General features: G+C 38.8%; 1 protein-coding gene across 4 annotated transcripts in view; it reads left to right on the top strand.

Moving 5' to 3' along the window:
• DGKI (diacylglycerol kinase iota) overlaps nt 1-16,526 on the top strand; it is a 200,111-nt gene that overhangs the window by 123,821 nt on the left and 59,764 nt on the right. For all 4 annotated transcript variants that reach the window (XM_054281810.1, XM_054281813.1, XM_054281812.1 and 1 more), the window contains one exon: nt 9,965-10,065. In XM_054281810.1, coding sequence (XP_054137785.1) covers nt 9,965-10,065 — 101 coding nt within the window. The remainder of the gene's footprint in view (nt 1-9,964; nt 10,066-16,526) is intronic.

Here is a 16,526-nt window from a genome sequence, read left to right as displayed (position 1 = left end):
AAAACAGTTGATTCCTTATCCAAAGATACTGAACTAATGCCCTAAAGTTTTTAAGGATCCACATTTAATTCAAACACTCATCCACTGAGGCTTTAATATTTCTGGGGAAATGGGTGCGGGAATTTTGCTGGTGCAATTGTAATGGTGAGGCAAATTCTGTGAAGAGATGTAATACCTTCCAAAAGACTAACTCCTATAACTGGGAAAAAAAAGGACAAGGTCTTAGGCACACCTTTTCTCTTCAGCTATCTTAAAAGTTGTGTCCCTTACAGCTGTATATCTAGAGAAAGATCCTGCTTTACTTCAAACTTTGACTCCAGCCCTTGAGAGTTTTTTGTCATCTCCTGGCTGTCAATCTAGTAATATAATCAAAGCCACCCTGGTTACTTTCAACATGTTCCTGTTCCCTTTAGCATTTTGTTCTCTTACTGAGACTAATTCTTTAAGTTGCAGTAGAAACCCATTTCTCTAATGTGCAATTTCTCTTTGCCTGGAAAATATATAAGATACAAAATACTCATCTTTCTTGAGCAGAGAATAGCAGACTCTTAACTATGGGCAGTAGTGCCCAATTTCACCCAACCACAACGCCTCAATCTTCAGTGAAAGCAAAGGGCAGCCCTGGGACATCTTTTTCTTCACTGAAGGAGACTAATGCAAATGTAAAAAGAGAATTCATGGTATTTCAAACTGATAATTAGCATGGGTTAGGTTTGGGTTTTTAGATCTGAATTTAAACTGTGGTAGGGAAATCGAGATTTGTAGTATATGCCAATTGTCAAGGGGATATTCTTTGTGGTTTAGCTTGATTTAAATGTGCCATGGTACACTCAATTGCTGTCAGAGTCCTTTGATTTGGCTGACGTATTTTTCTGCAGATCTGTGTCTTGGGAAAATGCAAATGATCTGTCAGGAACTGTAGTCTCAGCTTCACATATCAGAAACTGTGTGTGTAGATATTTACATCTATTTCTATATATATCTGTGTATGTGCTTCACTCTGAGGTGTTAAAAAGGAAGGAGAGAGCACTTATTAGCATTGTAAGAAGTTAATTCAATGTGATGCTGATTGGTAGCATTGTACAAGTGAAGAAACTTGTAATTAAATACGTTTATCTATTTTTCTTAACTTGATCTCTAGGCTATAACTCCTTGTTCTGTTGGAATCTCCCAGAGAGCCTTGTATGGGATGGACATAATAGATGAAGGGTTTTTTAACGACTATCATTTAAATGTTAGATGTGTGAGATAAGTCAGTGGGTCTGGAGCTATCCTTAATTGCTAGACAGCTCTTCTTGAGCTCCTTGCCAGGAAAGCAATTAGATAATTATCTTGGTCACAGAAATGCAGATTTATTATTATTGTCACCTTTGATATTATTGCCATATAAAAAGTGGGAGTGAGTAGAAAAAGACTTGACTTGAAGAAATTTTACACTTTCTGTATTTTTTGTCCTGATAATCTTTTTTTCCGTGTTTTTTTTTTTTTTCTCCTTGAAACACTTGTTGGCTAAATTCTCATTCCCGTTCTCCACTATTGATCACAGTAGCATGTGAAAGAGAAAACACAGCTTGGTTTTCTGTGACTGAGCCAAGAATGTGGCTGTTGAGAGCTATACCAAAAATTAGGGGGAATAAGAAGAGAAACTGTGGTTCAGCTTTTCCAGGAATAATTTTCTGATTAGAAACTCCTGCATAGTATATTCCCCAGTAAGTTTCAGTTAATGAACAGTTGCTGAATTGAAAAATGTGTTTTGCTCTCACTGACTTTTACTTTGGCTTGAGGGAGAGCACCCTGCATAATGGAAGAGAAAGAAGAGGAAAAAGCTTCTAGAAAAAACATATTTGATGCATTCAAGAAAAAGAAAGGGACCATTTGAATATAAATACTAAGGGTGAATATAAACACTGAAGGTGAATATTAATAAAATGCAAGTTTCCCTAAGGTATGAGCAAGAGGAATGGAAACAGCAACTTGTCATTGTAGATACAAAATCTCCAGTAAGGGTATTTTTTCCTTAAACAGTAATTAGTTGGTCAACTCTTGGAGACAATTCCATCCATCTGGATCTCAGCTTTGATGTTTGTTTGCGTTTCTCGATCTGCTTCCAAAGTCTGTTGCTTTGAAATTTTTCAGTGCCTGTGGAAGAAGTTCTGGGATCCCTTGTCTTGTATAGTTATGTGCTGGGCTTTTCACTGCTCCTCACTTGTGTCTTTAGAAAGCTGCTGTGTGCCACATAGCAGTGATTTTCTCCATTTGCATGTCTTCAGTTGCTCTTGGCTTCCTAGTGTGGGCTCAGAGCTCTGCATGGCCCTTCATTCAACGTTTATGTGACACATTCCTTTTGTTTCTGTTTAAATGTTGTGTGTCTTTCTCTTTCTTTCTTCTCTTCCACTCTTCTCTCTGTCTCACCTTTTTTTCCTGTCTGTCCTCACTGTGTGCTGTTTTTCTCCTGGCCACTCATTTCCTGCTGCCTTATAGTATCCATAAAGTGCAGTCTGCTGACCTGAGGAGAGTCTCGGCTCCCCCTGATTCCTTCACTGTGTGAGTATCTGGCTTTTTTCTATTCTAAAAGTTCCAGAGCCTTTTGTTATTACCCTGTGTCATTCAGCTGAGAGATGGGGCAGTAAAATCCAGTGACAAATGGGAAGAGGGAGCTCAGATGACAGTATGACTGATGGGGCACAGTTCCACAGTAGCCAAGTAAGGTGAGCAGGACATGTCTGGTGATGGGTGACCAGGTTCAGCCATCAGCCAGCTCCCCAAACATCCATGGCAACAGGCACATCTGAGGTTTAATGCCAGGCATCATTCCTGGAAAGAATTGAGACGAGGTATTTTCAATCGAACACAGGAGGATTCCTCTGAACATGAGGAGAAAATGCTTTTTATCATAAGGTTGACAGAGCACTGGCACAGGTTGCCAAGAAAGGTTGTAGAATCTTCACTTTTAGTCATAATCAAACCCTGCCTGGACATGGTCCTGGACAGCCTGCTCTAGGTGGTCCTGCTTGAGCAGGGGCTTGCACCAGATGTCCTCCAGAGATCTCTTTCAGCTTCAACCATTCAGTGATTCTATGAAATTGCAGAAAGCTCCAAGTGCTTCATTACTATTTTGGAGAAAGGAAAGATTTTCAGTTTGGTGTGCCTTTTCTGTGGGTCCAGTTTGCTGTGTTCTGCTGACAAGCATAAAGTAATGAAACCAACTTGCCTCACCAATTCAGCATCTGAATCAGTCTCTAGAAAAAATTGAGGTAACCCTTATTTCTTACACAGAACTTTGAGCCGTGTGTCTAAGAGAACGAGTACTATTTCCAAGCTCAGGGATATCCCTTGGAAAATGAACTCCAAGTTTTGATGCAGTTCATTTTAATGTCCCATTTGATATCAGCTGTCAGAGTAAAGCAGGGAGAGAAAGACATGCAAGCCCCAAACTAATTTGAAAGTCAAAATTGTTCTCTATCTTAAAATCTGTAAAAATAGATTGAACATGCTGCTGCACTGGGGCTGCCAATTAATGTGTCTGGCAAATTAAAATAGGAACCCATGAGGTAACACAGAAATATGATTTGGATTATGATGGCTTTGAGATTCAAATATTGTTTTGTGTTTTTTTGTTGAACAACACAGAAGATGACTGAGTTCCAGTTAGTACTGAACAGCAGGGCAGATCCTACTGAGACCTGGTGATGGATTATAGCCTGTCTTAGATAAATGTCGGGATTTCTGCAGCAGGAGATGCATGGGAGTTTAGGGCAGCCAATTCATTAGGCTCATGTGGTCTTTTTTTGCAGAGACAGTAGAACTGTAGTGTGATCCATTGCAAATGCTTATACAAGGTGTGTAAGTAAATACAAGCATTGTATTTTTGAAGGTCTTTTAAAAGGAAGGTGAAAACTTGCATTTTCCTGCTGGGTGTTCAGAGATGAGAAGATGCATACGTGAGAGTACATTTGTCTTGTGTGGTTGATGCTGAAAATTACCATTGAAAAATGAGATATTTACTTGTGTAGCCCCTACATTTCTTCTACAAGTGGAATAAACACTGTGGGTAGGGTAATTCTTTTTTTCAGTTACAAAATCTGCATAAATAAAAATACAAATACCACTGTATTGGTAAATACTACTCCTTTATGGAGTTTGTGGTAATGACTGCAGCAGAGTATGTGTATAAAACCTGTGTGAATAAAAAAAGAGTAATAGAAAATAGTATTTTTGCTTTTAGAGGTTCAAATGCCAAAGAAAAATCAACCTTCTCAGGCTGAATATGGTTACTGTTTATAAGAGGAGAGTCTAATAAAGAACAGTAGGAGGCAAAGTGTAAGGGAGAAAGTAATAGAAAGTGAACTGCTCTCCAAATGCAGAGTTAAGGATGAAAATGCTTAGAGAGATCTTCTCCTTTTTTTTCTGAAAAAAAAGGGAACTGAGTCTCCTCATTTCTTATCAGTTTTTCCTGTTTAGCATGTGGATTTCTGAATGTGAAGCTGTCCTGTGTTCCCTGGCAGCCCAGAAAGCCAGCCATAAACTGGGCTGCAGCTGAAGCAGCATGGCCAGCAGGTCCAGGGAGGTGATTCTGCTCCTCTGTTCTGCTCGTATGAGACCTCACCTGTAGTGCTGCATCCAGCTTCAGGGTCTCCACCATGGCAAGGATGTTCACCTGTTGGAGTGAGCTCAGCAGAGGGTCCCCAAGGTGATTAGAAGGATTGGGCACCTCTCCTGAGGAAAGGCTGAAAGAATTGGGATTGTTCAACCTGGAGAACAGGAGCTTTGGGGTAACTTAATTGTGGCTGAAGGGAGCCTACATGAAACGTGGAGAGGCACCATTAACAAGAGCATGTGATGACAAATGGATTAATTTCAACCTGAAAGAGAGTAGGTTTGGATTAGGTATTGGGAAGAAATTCTTTATGGTGAGATGCTGGAACAGGTTGCCCAGAGAGGTTGCAGGTGCCCCATCCCTGGAGGTATTCAAGGCCAGGTTGGATGGGGCTTTGAACAACCTGGTCTTGTGAAAGGTGTCCCTGCCCATGGCAGGGGAGTTGGAACTAAGTGATCTTTAAAGTCCCTTCCAACCCAAAAAATTCTATAATTCTGTTTAGAGGGATTATTACTTATGGAGAACATGCTGTGCTTGGAAGGGTAATGTGTGAGAGAAGCACAGTTAGCATGCAGGAGAAGAAAACCAAGTTCCAGGATTCTACTGGGAACTTCAGAATATGTCTGTACTTTTAGTGTCTTTGTGGGTGTAGCTCTACAAAGCCAAATGTGTTTGCTGAAGAAATTGTGAGATAAGAAAGTACCAAAGAACTCACTAGGGTTAGCCAGGTTATCCTGGCTTATCTGGGATAACACTTATGTCCTGGTTTTGGCTGTGGCATGGCTGATTTTCTCCCTAATAGCTGTACAGAACTGCTTTTTTGATTTATGACAAGAATTATGTTTTGTTTTTTGCTAAGTGGTGTTTATCCCAAGTAAACACTATTTTCAGTGTCTCACACTCTGCTGCTGAGGAGCTGCACTCAATGGTGGGAGAGAGTGAGGCCAGGTAAGCTGACACAAACTGGCCAAGGGGATGTTTCACACCAGAGAAGGTCACGCCCAGTGTGTAAACTGGAGGAGTTACCTGGGAGGGGTCTGACTGCTGTTTGGGGATATGCTGAGTGGTGAGCAGTTGTATTGTGCATCTCTTTTTTCTCTCATGTTTGTTACTCTCTCTACCCCCCACTTATTATTATCATCATCATATTTATTATTACTATTATACTATTTTGTTCTCTCGTGAAATTCTTATCCCATCTGTGAGGTTTATCTTTTCTTTCCAATGCTTCTTCTAACCAAGGGGGCTGTCCTTTGGCCCAACACCCTATGACATGGCTGCTCATCTAGCTCAGATTCCCAAATGAAAGGAAAAAATATGTGGTAGAGCTTATAATTTCAAGGTTTTTGTTTAGCAAGAGCTTCACCTTAAAATAGTCGTGAACTTTTGTGAAGCATTGAAATTCCTCCATAGAAGGGACTGAATGAGTTTGCTCTGTTGTGGCAGTTCTTATGTTTCAAGTAGATAGATGCTGTCAGAAACTTGTTTTTAATGTACCATTTCCAAGCTTTGTCAATGTAGTCTTGAAAGTAAGGTGAATTTCCTTTTTCTCTTTTGGCTACAGCTTTCCTCTTTCCAATTGCTCTAAATGGCTGAATACTGAATTAATTTTTCATGTTTATTTCTTCTCTAGGAGACAGGTAATTCATTAATCATTCATTGTCCCTGCAAACATCCCCTAAAAGACTGATTTTTTTTTTTTTTAACTCAAGTATTTTTTGTATGGGGGGAAGTAGATTTCCTTTTCTGTTTACTGAATCGTTAAAATTTGTGTGTACGGTGGTGTGGACTGTGTTCTTGGAGATCTATCAGAAATTTGTCACTGGATGCTGTAGACTTGTTGGACTGTTTATTCTTATCATTCCTTTCTCTGTGGAGATATGAAGCGTAAGAAATGGTTCACTGGGTTCATAAATAATTGAAATAGAGATTGGGGTATTTATAATTTACAAGTCTGTCTCCCCAGCTGAATCAAGCTGGTGGTGTGGCAGAAGTGTATCTGTGTGCAAGAGTGCCAGGCTTGGGCAGGACCCAGGCTTGCTCTGCCTGTGCTCTTCCCTGGGTGACTGGAAGCAGGAGCACGTGTCCTAGGAAAACCAGCTGTGCTCCAAGTGAGCTGTCTGGCATCCTCTCACTTGTTGCTGGATGATTAATAGGGGTGAGGAATTCACAGTTTCATCAAAAGCCAAGTGTGTTTTCTAGATGAAAGATCTTGGGGAAGATTCATATTTAGGTTTGTGTTTAAATGAAATCATTATAAATAATAAACATGAACAAACAGAATGTTTTATTTGACCTCAATCTGTATTTACATCCTCATGAAGCAAATGACATTTAGGATTTAGCTCTGTAGATTGATGTGTTTGTGGAATGAGTTCTTAATTAGATTCTTTAGGCGGTAATAGACTTCATTAATCTGTACTTTCAAGTACTTTTTGTTGGCTATGTAATACACCATGTAAAAAAATAATTGTTAAGAGGTAAGTAATTTAAATAATTTAGGTTGAATTAAAGTGCAGCAATCTCCCCAAATTTATTTATAAATTTCTGCTTTATGTGGAAAGCTTTTCTTCCTCTTGCTGCAGTTAAGCAAGTTGTTTTACACAGTGTTTAGAGACATCTATTTCTATTAATACTGTATTAATGTTTCTGTTCAGTGACATCCATCACCCTGTTATTTGCCTGTACATGGACATGCTTATGTATTTAATCTTTGTGGTTTCTGGATATACTGAGTATGTCTGAACAAAGACAAATTGATCTATTTTTATAATAATATGGATTATGATGCATTGCCCATGAAGACTGCAGTAGTGTTGATAGTGGAAGTATTTTGCTCAGCTCCATTAGATAGAGTTCTGTGAATGAATGAGTTAATTAGTTTGACTGATGAGGACAATATACTCTGGTGTCAATTGCTGCTAGTCTGATAGCACAAGAAATGAATATTCAAGTAGTGAGTTTTAGAATCAAATTTATTTTGAATAGGTAATAAAATTTAGTGACACAATGTGTCAGCCAGTGAGTATTATAAGAGAACAAGGGTGTTTGCAAAGAACTGATGAACAAAACCATCAAGCTTCAGTTACTGAATAAATGTCTCTTTTGTGCATGTGTCAATACACACATGTTTTTAGGTATGCCTGTATATGTTTATTTGTGTTATGAATATGCTGCTTGTGACTGGACCTGGCTAAGGTATAAATCTCTACCCTGTAGAAAGGAATTCCTTGCGTTGTTGTTTCTGGTAATAGCTTATTTTCTATAGAAAGCTACTGTTTCCAAGGTTACAGTTTTTTTAATAAGATAACTAAACTTTTCAAACGGACAAGAGGCCAAGTTCTGTTTCTCTCCAGTTGTATGTTTTAGCACACAACCTGTTTATGTAGTGGTTTTAGCATGTCTTTATAAAAATGGAGTGAGAGGAGGGCAGAACAGAATACCAAACTCTGGTACTTGCCAGCTGATTGCCCTCCTACACTGGACCTGCTCCTATTTCTCCTCAGAAAATACATCACACTTTAGATGGGGTGCTTGTTGCTCCTGCAGAAAAAGAGTCAGATATACAGTGCGTCTACATATAAAAAACGATACTTTTTATATACTTTTGTACTTTTGCAAAAGCATGGGAATATTTTCTTAAATATTTGCTAATGAAAAGAGAATTTTGGAGAGTGTATGTGTGGTTTTTGGAAGAAAAAAAATATATTCTAGATTTTCTTAATTTTAGATACTTTTCTTCCTCCAGCTCCAAGCAAAGAAAAAGACCTTGCTCACTTCTTTTCAGGTGAAAGGACTAATTTGACTCAGAAGGTGATACTGCACATGCAGTAGGTTGCCATCGGCTTCAAGCTAAGAAATAGCATTTGTTTTTCTTCCTTACATGGCATTAGGTAGTGAGTCAGCATATCTACAGAAGCCAGTGTTATCTTTCTCTCCCCTTGGTGTCCAAACACTATCCTGTGTGGGATGGAGTTTGGGTACCAGCAGATAGGTTGGAAGAGAGGCAATTAGCCAAGGTTTGGCAGATGTTGGCATGAGATCATCCTGTTTTCCTCTCCTGCTTTCATGAGATCCAGATTATTCATTGTGATAATGAGTTTGAAATGAGGCCCATTGTGATAGAACATAAGTCTACCACTGATTAATTGATGACATTAGTGAAGAAAATTCACATTTGAACCGGTGTTTAGGAATAAGATAACACATGTAACATTTATGAGATGTGCCTTGTCCTTCACTAGCAGTGCAAATGCTATAAATCAAATAGTTTAAAATTGAGAAAGAAGCCAAACTGTATATTTATGAGAGTACACAGCATTATGCCTTTGAAAATGCAGAGTGTGTTAGTCAATATTACTGTAGACAGAGTCCTGGTACTAACAAGATTAAAACAGAAAATATAGACAGTCTTTTACTAAAATCACAGAGTGAATAATCTACTTTTAACTGACCTAGGGCTGAGTTCTTATAGGGTAGACATTTGCTATGTGTGTTATAAACACAGATTGTCTCTTTCTCTTTAAAAGTGGAAGATGCAAGTGTGGCTAAATGAATTTGGATAGCATCTAGCTAAACCTAAAAAAATCAAACAATAGATTACATTAAGGTAGTAACTAGTGTGAAATGAAAAAGAAAGCTTTTCTGGACAAATTTCTATCCATATTTATATGGATATTTCATGTTAAGTACATGAATACCTAATTTCTAGATACTGACCTATTGAGTCTTTCAATAGGTCAGTATCTAGAAATATTGAGGTATCTAAATCAAACTAAATTCTGTAAAAGTGAGGTTGCCATACTGCTACTTGCTTTTAAAAGTCCTCCTCGGTTCTGAGTATTGGACTCAGAACTTTCAAAATCTGGTTCTTAGCCACATCTTTGTTGACTGTTTCTCAGAGACCTGAGATGCTGGATCAGGATCCTTCAGTAATGTTGTGTAGATGCTCTCCTGGGCAGAGGTTGTCCTGAGATACTTTCCAAGAAGCATCTTTCTGTGTCTTGAAATTCAAGTTGGCAGATCTTTCTACTGGTGGTGGTGGAGCTCTAAGAATCTACACAAAGTCAAACTGGAGAAGAGTGGGGTAGCTACAGAGGGGTAGAAGAAACCTTCACAGTTTCAGGTCACACAAACACCAACAGGATTCTTGATCTTTGTTATTATTTAAGGTGTAATGTCGATGCTGTTGTGCAGTAGAAAGTCATAATTGTAAATGCAGGCATAGGCCTGGTGGGGACGTGGCTCACTTCTGAAGAGGCTTGTGCATTTTCTTCTTTCAGAGAACATTGAAATCCCTTCATATCCTGTTTTCCTTTGCTCTTTCAGGGAACACTTTGTCTAAGAAGCTTTCTTGTTTTCTTGCAGTCCTCATTCCATCCCAGATCGCCTGCGGATCAGAGTGAACAGGATTAATTTACAAGAGTACGAGGGGCTACATTACGACAAGGAAAAGCTCCGGGAAGCTTGTAAGTTGGGAGAAGCCAGATTGTGGCTGCTTTTGGTAGAACATTCTGTACAAACCTTACTTTGACCAAAACAACCCCTACCCCAAAAATAACAACGAAAACCCCCCAAAACAGAGTCAAGCACACACTTTTGGATGAGTAATATCGAGAGTATGCTCATCTATATGTGCATATGTACAAATGAGTTCTCTCTATGTAAATAGCATCTATAGAGATCATGTATAGATATTCCACTGCTTTCTTATTTAAATATGTTTCTTATTATTATATTTATTGTAAAATAAGTGTTTTGTACACAGAGGTTTTTTTATTAATGTCTTTCTGTTGGTTCTGCTGGGTTTCTAGTACATGAAACTGTACCAGATTTTATGATTAGCATCAGATTTCAAGCTGAGTGGGAGACCATGATATATTTGATATTGAGAATGTGCACTGACCTGGAACATGATGCTTGCACAGGTATATTTATCTTGGGGAACAAATCTGGGTTCCCCACACCCTTATTCTTTACCAGCCTTCAGTTTTCCGTTTCAGAGAATAATCGCTGTTTTGTTTCCTCATGTAATGGTTTAATTGCTGTGTTTAGGGGTAGGTCAAAAGCAGACAGTGGTTGCTTTGGCAACAATGATGATGACAATCTGAACTTAAAAATGGAATTCCTTTCCTTGGTGACACACAGAATCATTAATCAACGAGGGACAGGGCTTCTTGCGATAACAATTTAATAGTCTTGTTATGCATCTGGCTCATTATTCATATTAAATTACAAGTATGAGTGTTTGTTGTGCAACAGAGCTTGAGTTCCCTCTGCAATACAGAGTGCTTTGGTAATTACAGGATGACAATCCTTTTAATTGGTTTGCTTATCTTATTGTTAGAAGATAGTTAAGCTGTTTCCATTTCACTCTTTCAGTCCCACCCCTCCTCAATTTACTGTCTCTCCTTACACCAAAAGAATTGAAATAGCTTAAATTTTAACATAGGTCTTGACAGCCTTAATTGAAGTTAGTGGAACTTGGTCATATTTAAAGCAATCAAAGACTTCACTGGACTGAGAAGAATTTTAACAGGATCAGGATTATTCCTCGCTGGAGCAGAACTTACTACATGTTTAAATTGAGAGTTTGACATTGAGTAGATTTCAGGCCACACTGAACACAACTCCCCAACACTGTCAGAAATAACTTGGTTCATTTGAGGGCTTCCCATCTGAGGAGAGCTATTCTCATCCATCCTTAGTATGGATGCAAATTTTCTGTGTCTGTAGTTAGCATGTTATTTGTCCTTAGGAGCCATTACATGTTCTGACACAAAACATACAACTTCTTACACTATTGTCACTGCAGGGGTAGATGTGTATTTATGTTATTTGCCACCTGCCAAAATTCATAATGATCACATTATACGAAAATGCCAGCAACTGATCTAACATCCTGGTTTTGTATTTCATATGGATTTGATCACTTAGAAGGAGTGTGCTTAAGAGGTTATCATTCAAAAAAGAGATGTTTGTTCATCAAGACTTAAAATGATTTCTTTTGACATTGGTGGGTCATTTGTAATGAAACCCTTTGGAATCTTTTAAGTCAATGCATGTCCACCATGATAATGTAACATAGTTGAATTGGACTATTCTCCCCAGATATTTTTCATTTAGTTGCTTTTCCTACTACTCCTCTTTTAACTGTCCCAGTAATGCTTGTGCATTACTGTTGTTACTTACTTTAAGAATGTGAGAGAGCAAATATCCCCATTATCCTAAAAGAGACTAGAAGAAAAGATACTTCACCTTAGTCTTTGCAGTATGAATGTCTTCCCTAGATGCTTGCAGGAGACCAAGTTTATGTACTTGCTCAAGCTTTGGCAGAATACTTACAACTGAATCCAGAATGCTGTACTTAATATCCATTTTTCATCCACAAGGATTAAAACAGTTCAACTTCCCTAAATAATTTGAGAACCAAGTACAATCTCACAGCAGTCTGAAAAGGAAAAGGAAGCCAGTTAATTAGGAGTTGTCCCTTAAGGAAAAATAGCAAAGAACCTATTATGGTTTTTGCCTGTTACATGTCTCCATAATACAATTTTGAAAGCTCTGACCTCACTGTAATAATCTGGATCATTTTAACTCACAGTGAATACATTAATCCCCCTTGCTTACTTGTAATACTGATTTGAATCTATCAACTATTTCACCTAAGATTGTCTTCTGACATGGAGGAGTTCATGATACAAAATGTTCCATGGAGATTGATCTTCACTCTGCTGGAGGTAGACACTTCATTTTGAAAGCCTCCAGAACAATTAAAGAATGTCACTTTGTCCTTTGAAGGTCATGACTGTCCTTAGCTCATTCTCCTTCTGTTGTTTTTTACTTTTCTTGTCAATGCAGCTGGCATTTAACCCAGATGCTGTTTCTGAATTGTCCCTTTCTTCCCTCCCCTTGCTGCTCCTTTTCTCCTGTCAGCATCTCAGTATTGTGTGGGGGATGATTAATGATGGTACAGAGGGTGCTTATTGATCCTTCAGTGAGGAGGGATGAATGCTTTGATGCAGCATTTTAAGAAAGGGATATATGTTGGCATTTTAGTTATGTTTTAATATTCTTCACTGCAAGTGTAGTTGTCTTTTCTAACACCTCCTTATTCATGTCCTAAGCGCTTGTCACCGAAGTCACAAGCTTCACCATCTCTGGCCAATGTGAGAGTTGTACATTACAATGATCACAACTAAGATTATCTCACTCAAGAAGTGAGGTGGACTGATGTCTCTAGGTGGACAGAATTTATTTCTGCCTCTGCTGCCTGCTTGTCTTGTGCGCACTCTCTCTGGCTTCCTGTTATAGCAGTAAAGTGTGACCCAAAGCATCACTGTGGGCGAACAATGGAGTTATTTTTAAGACAGCAAAATCTTTCTGTGTGACACTGTATTTTCTCCTTTCCAATATAACTAAGAATTTCCTGACAATGGAGGCATATGTGGAAACCGATTTGGTTTAAAAAAAAGGCAACAAACAAACCAAACATAAGCTAGTCACCTAGTGATTTTCAGTGCTTCTTAGTTCTTCCCAGCAACACCATTTCAGATTTGCACCATAAAAATATATCAGTGAAATAACCCACCATAAGCAGTTACTGAACAGTTGTGGGTTTTTTTAATAGGGTACGTTAACCCTTACTGCCCTTAGCTTGTTGTGTGTGCCTTAGCCATGGAGAATAATTTTATCTTTCTCAGTACCACTAAGGAGGAATCATACCCAGTTGCAGTGATGACAGTATTAGAAATAACTCTCAGCCTTGTGTCAGCTCTGGGTTTCCCATACTTTCTTTTACACAGACCCAGCTGCTCCTTATGTCCTCTAGAATAAAATGGCACACTAGACTCAAGAGAAATGTTAAAAGAAAATTTAGTTCCATGTGTTTAACGATTGGACTGTAACCTAACAATCCTTTTCAGTGCAGCCTCCTTGCTCTCTGTGTGTGTGCATGATGCTGTAACATAATGGGAGCTTAACCTTGAATTCTTTTCTCTTTGATTATCTGTTGCTAAATGTCTATAATATGTGTGCCTCTAATGTCTGTGGGTTACCTGAGGATTTTGGGGTTATCCTAGGAGTTCTTACAGGGGGTACACAGAGTGACACAGAGATACACGGGGGTACACAGAGTGACAAGCTTGTGAGTCTTTGTGATGTGTACATGTACAGCAATACTGTAGCTTCCTCATACCAGAAGTGCACTTAGAAGCCTTGATCTATCAAAGGCATTCTGACTCTTTAAAACTTATGGATATCACAGGTGAAGCTATATGGAGACTAGCTCATGTGATTTTTGAGCAGCTAGCTAAGTAAGAAAGGGCCAACACTCAGGGCTTGGTATTTATATCCTGAATATGTAATATAAAAGTCAGCAGGGAGCAGAAGACTTCCTGATGAGCCACGAAGGAAATGTGCTTATATTGGGAAGCAATTTTGAGCTGGATGGATTTAGACAAGGCAGGTTGTGCAGATACAAACCTTCTCTTTCATCCTGTAAAGGATGCACCAATGGGCATTTATTTGTCAGTAGATCTCTTTGGGCATATGGTAGAAGCTCCATAAAAGAAAATATTACCTTCAGTCTGCTTAGAGGTCAGTGCCTTGCTCTAACAACTTTCTTTTGTCAATACGTGTTGTGCACACATTAGCTAATTCAGGTATTTCTTCATTACAGTGATTTCATAAGATCTGAACCTGAGAGGGGTTGAATGGATTGCTTAAAGCCTCCCAGCAAAGTGAAAACAAGAGGATTAGAAGGCAGTAGTGAGTTAAATATTGGAAATTGCTGTTCTCTGAGGTTGGGGGAAGGAGTAAACCCAAGCCATTGAAATTTCATATCATGGGGTTGTAGAAGCATAGAATGATTTTAGTGGGAAGGGATTTTTAAAAATCATCCGGTTCCAACCCACTGTCATGGGCAGGGATCTCTTCCACTAGAGCAGGCTGCTCAAAGTCCCTGCCCTTGAACTCTCCCAGGAATGCGGACATCTTCCACTTATCTGGGCTACCCATTCCAGAGTCTTGCCACTCACATTGTAGAGAATTTCTTCCTAATATCTAATCTAAATCTACCTTGTCTTGACACCTCACAGGGCATATTCAGTACAGTCCTCTGCCTTTTGAGCTAGTGGGAAATTGTTGTGTGTTAAATTTGTCATTTTCTTTAAACCAGAAGAGATAGGCATTTATATTTATGAAATTTGTATCTATATAAAATTTATAAATTTATTAAAAATATATTTATATTTACCTTAGAGAAGTGGAGAGAAGCAAGAATATTAAGTTTCCAGGAAATCACACTGTAGTTTGTCTTTCTCATGGAGGCTTTTCTGTGAGGTTCTTCTGTTCATAATCTACTTGCATGTTTCCTTAGTTCTTTTCTGATTTGATTTCCTCTCACTTTTCAGTCCTGGTTGTCCCCTTTGGATAACTCATCCCACATACATCCTTCCTGCCTGTCTTAGTCTGTCTCTGCAGACCTCACAGCACAGGTTCCTGCCTCTTTTTCTTTACCCTAAATACTTATTTGTTGTTTATCCAGATCTCTGCTGTTGGCTCTTACTTCCAATATCCATTCCCAGCCAGCTTCAATTCCCAGCTCTTCGGATTTTTTTTTTCCTATAATCTGTTTCTTTTTGTGTGGTGTTTGGCACAGGTTGTCTCCTCCTTTGACTTGGGCAGCTTCTTCCCTTTTGGCAGGATATTGGAAAAATCCCTGAGAGACTGGAGGGAATGACTGCCTTTTCAAACATGGTCTGGTTTAATCTGATAACCTCCACTGTGTTTTACCTCCTTATATGTGAGGATTTTGCAAGTGGGCTAAAAAAAAATGGTAGCCAATGAACCTAGAGAGAATTGGGTTTTCTCAGTATAATAAGCAGAAGGGATCTGAAGAGACACATGGCTTAGATTTGTGTGGTAAGAAAGTCCTTTTGTACAAACTCAGTTTTATTAAAACCAAACTGTGAAAGCCAAACCTCTTAATATAAAAGTCTGAATATTTTATAATTCTCTATTTTCTTGATTCTTCATATTCATAATATCATATTCTTCATATCTTAATATCGGGAAGCCCTTCAGGAAAATGGCATTCTTATGACATATTCAGTAGTGAGGATCCTTTATTTGTTACATTAAACATTTACAGTCCAATGTCTAATCTCCCCAGTCCCCTGAGGTATCAGAATCAGAATGAGTTTTCCTGGCATTCACATCTACTGTGATGTTCTGTCTCAAGGCTGTTTTGTTTGGGATTTGAGTGGTTTAATCATGGTATTAAGATCACAAATTGAATCCTTTCATAACAATAAACAGGTAAGTTAATTGAATTTTATAATATATATAAGTATGTTTGGGCTTCCTTCATTTGTGTCCTCAATACTATTAAAGAGTTCACTAGCTCTTGGTATTCAGCATAATGGGGACTTAATAGGTGGAAGATTTGTTTATTGCTTACAAATTCCATAGCTAATTTCATGAGGACTTAGGAAATCACTCCTAATCTTGCAGTTAATTAGAACACCAGGCTGGCCATACTGCTGCATCTGCCCAACCCTCCTCCTGCTGATCCTTCATTTTGGTTAGTGTTGCTAGGAACAAAAGCCTTTCTGCGGTACTGGTTCAGATCATAAAACAACTGCCTGCCTGTCTCATTTCCTGGGCTTCTTGCACTGCTGCTCATCACAGCTGCCTGGACAAAATCCCTTTTCACCATTCAGGGGGCACAAAGGAACTGGGAGATGGATGCAAGTGGCCAGAAGAGCAGGCGCCTCAGGAGAAAAATATCTGGCACTTGAGTGCTGTGGCTTGGCTCATGATCTGAGACTATTCCTTATTTTTGGCACAGTCACGTGGGTGGGTTTATCCACATATTCAGAGGAGTGGACAGTGTGTGTGTACATGGAAAGTGGTTTTGTAGTGCCTG

This window comes from Melozone crissalis, unplaced genomic scaffold (genome assembly GCF_028551555.1).
Source record: "Melozone crissalis strain CALT ecotype California unplaced genomic scaffold, PUWL_Pcris_2 ptg000033l_1, whole genome shotgun sequence".
Taxonomy (NCBI): domain Eukaryota; kingdom Metazoa; phylum Chordata; class Aves; order Passeriformes; family Passerellidae; genus Melozone; species Melozone crissalis.
Note: the sequence above shows the minus strand (reverse complement) of the source record. Positions and strands in the feature narration are given on the sequence as shown.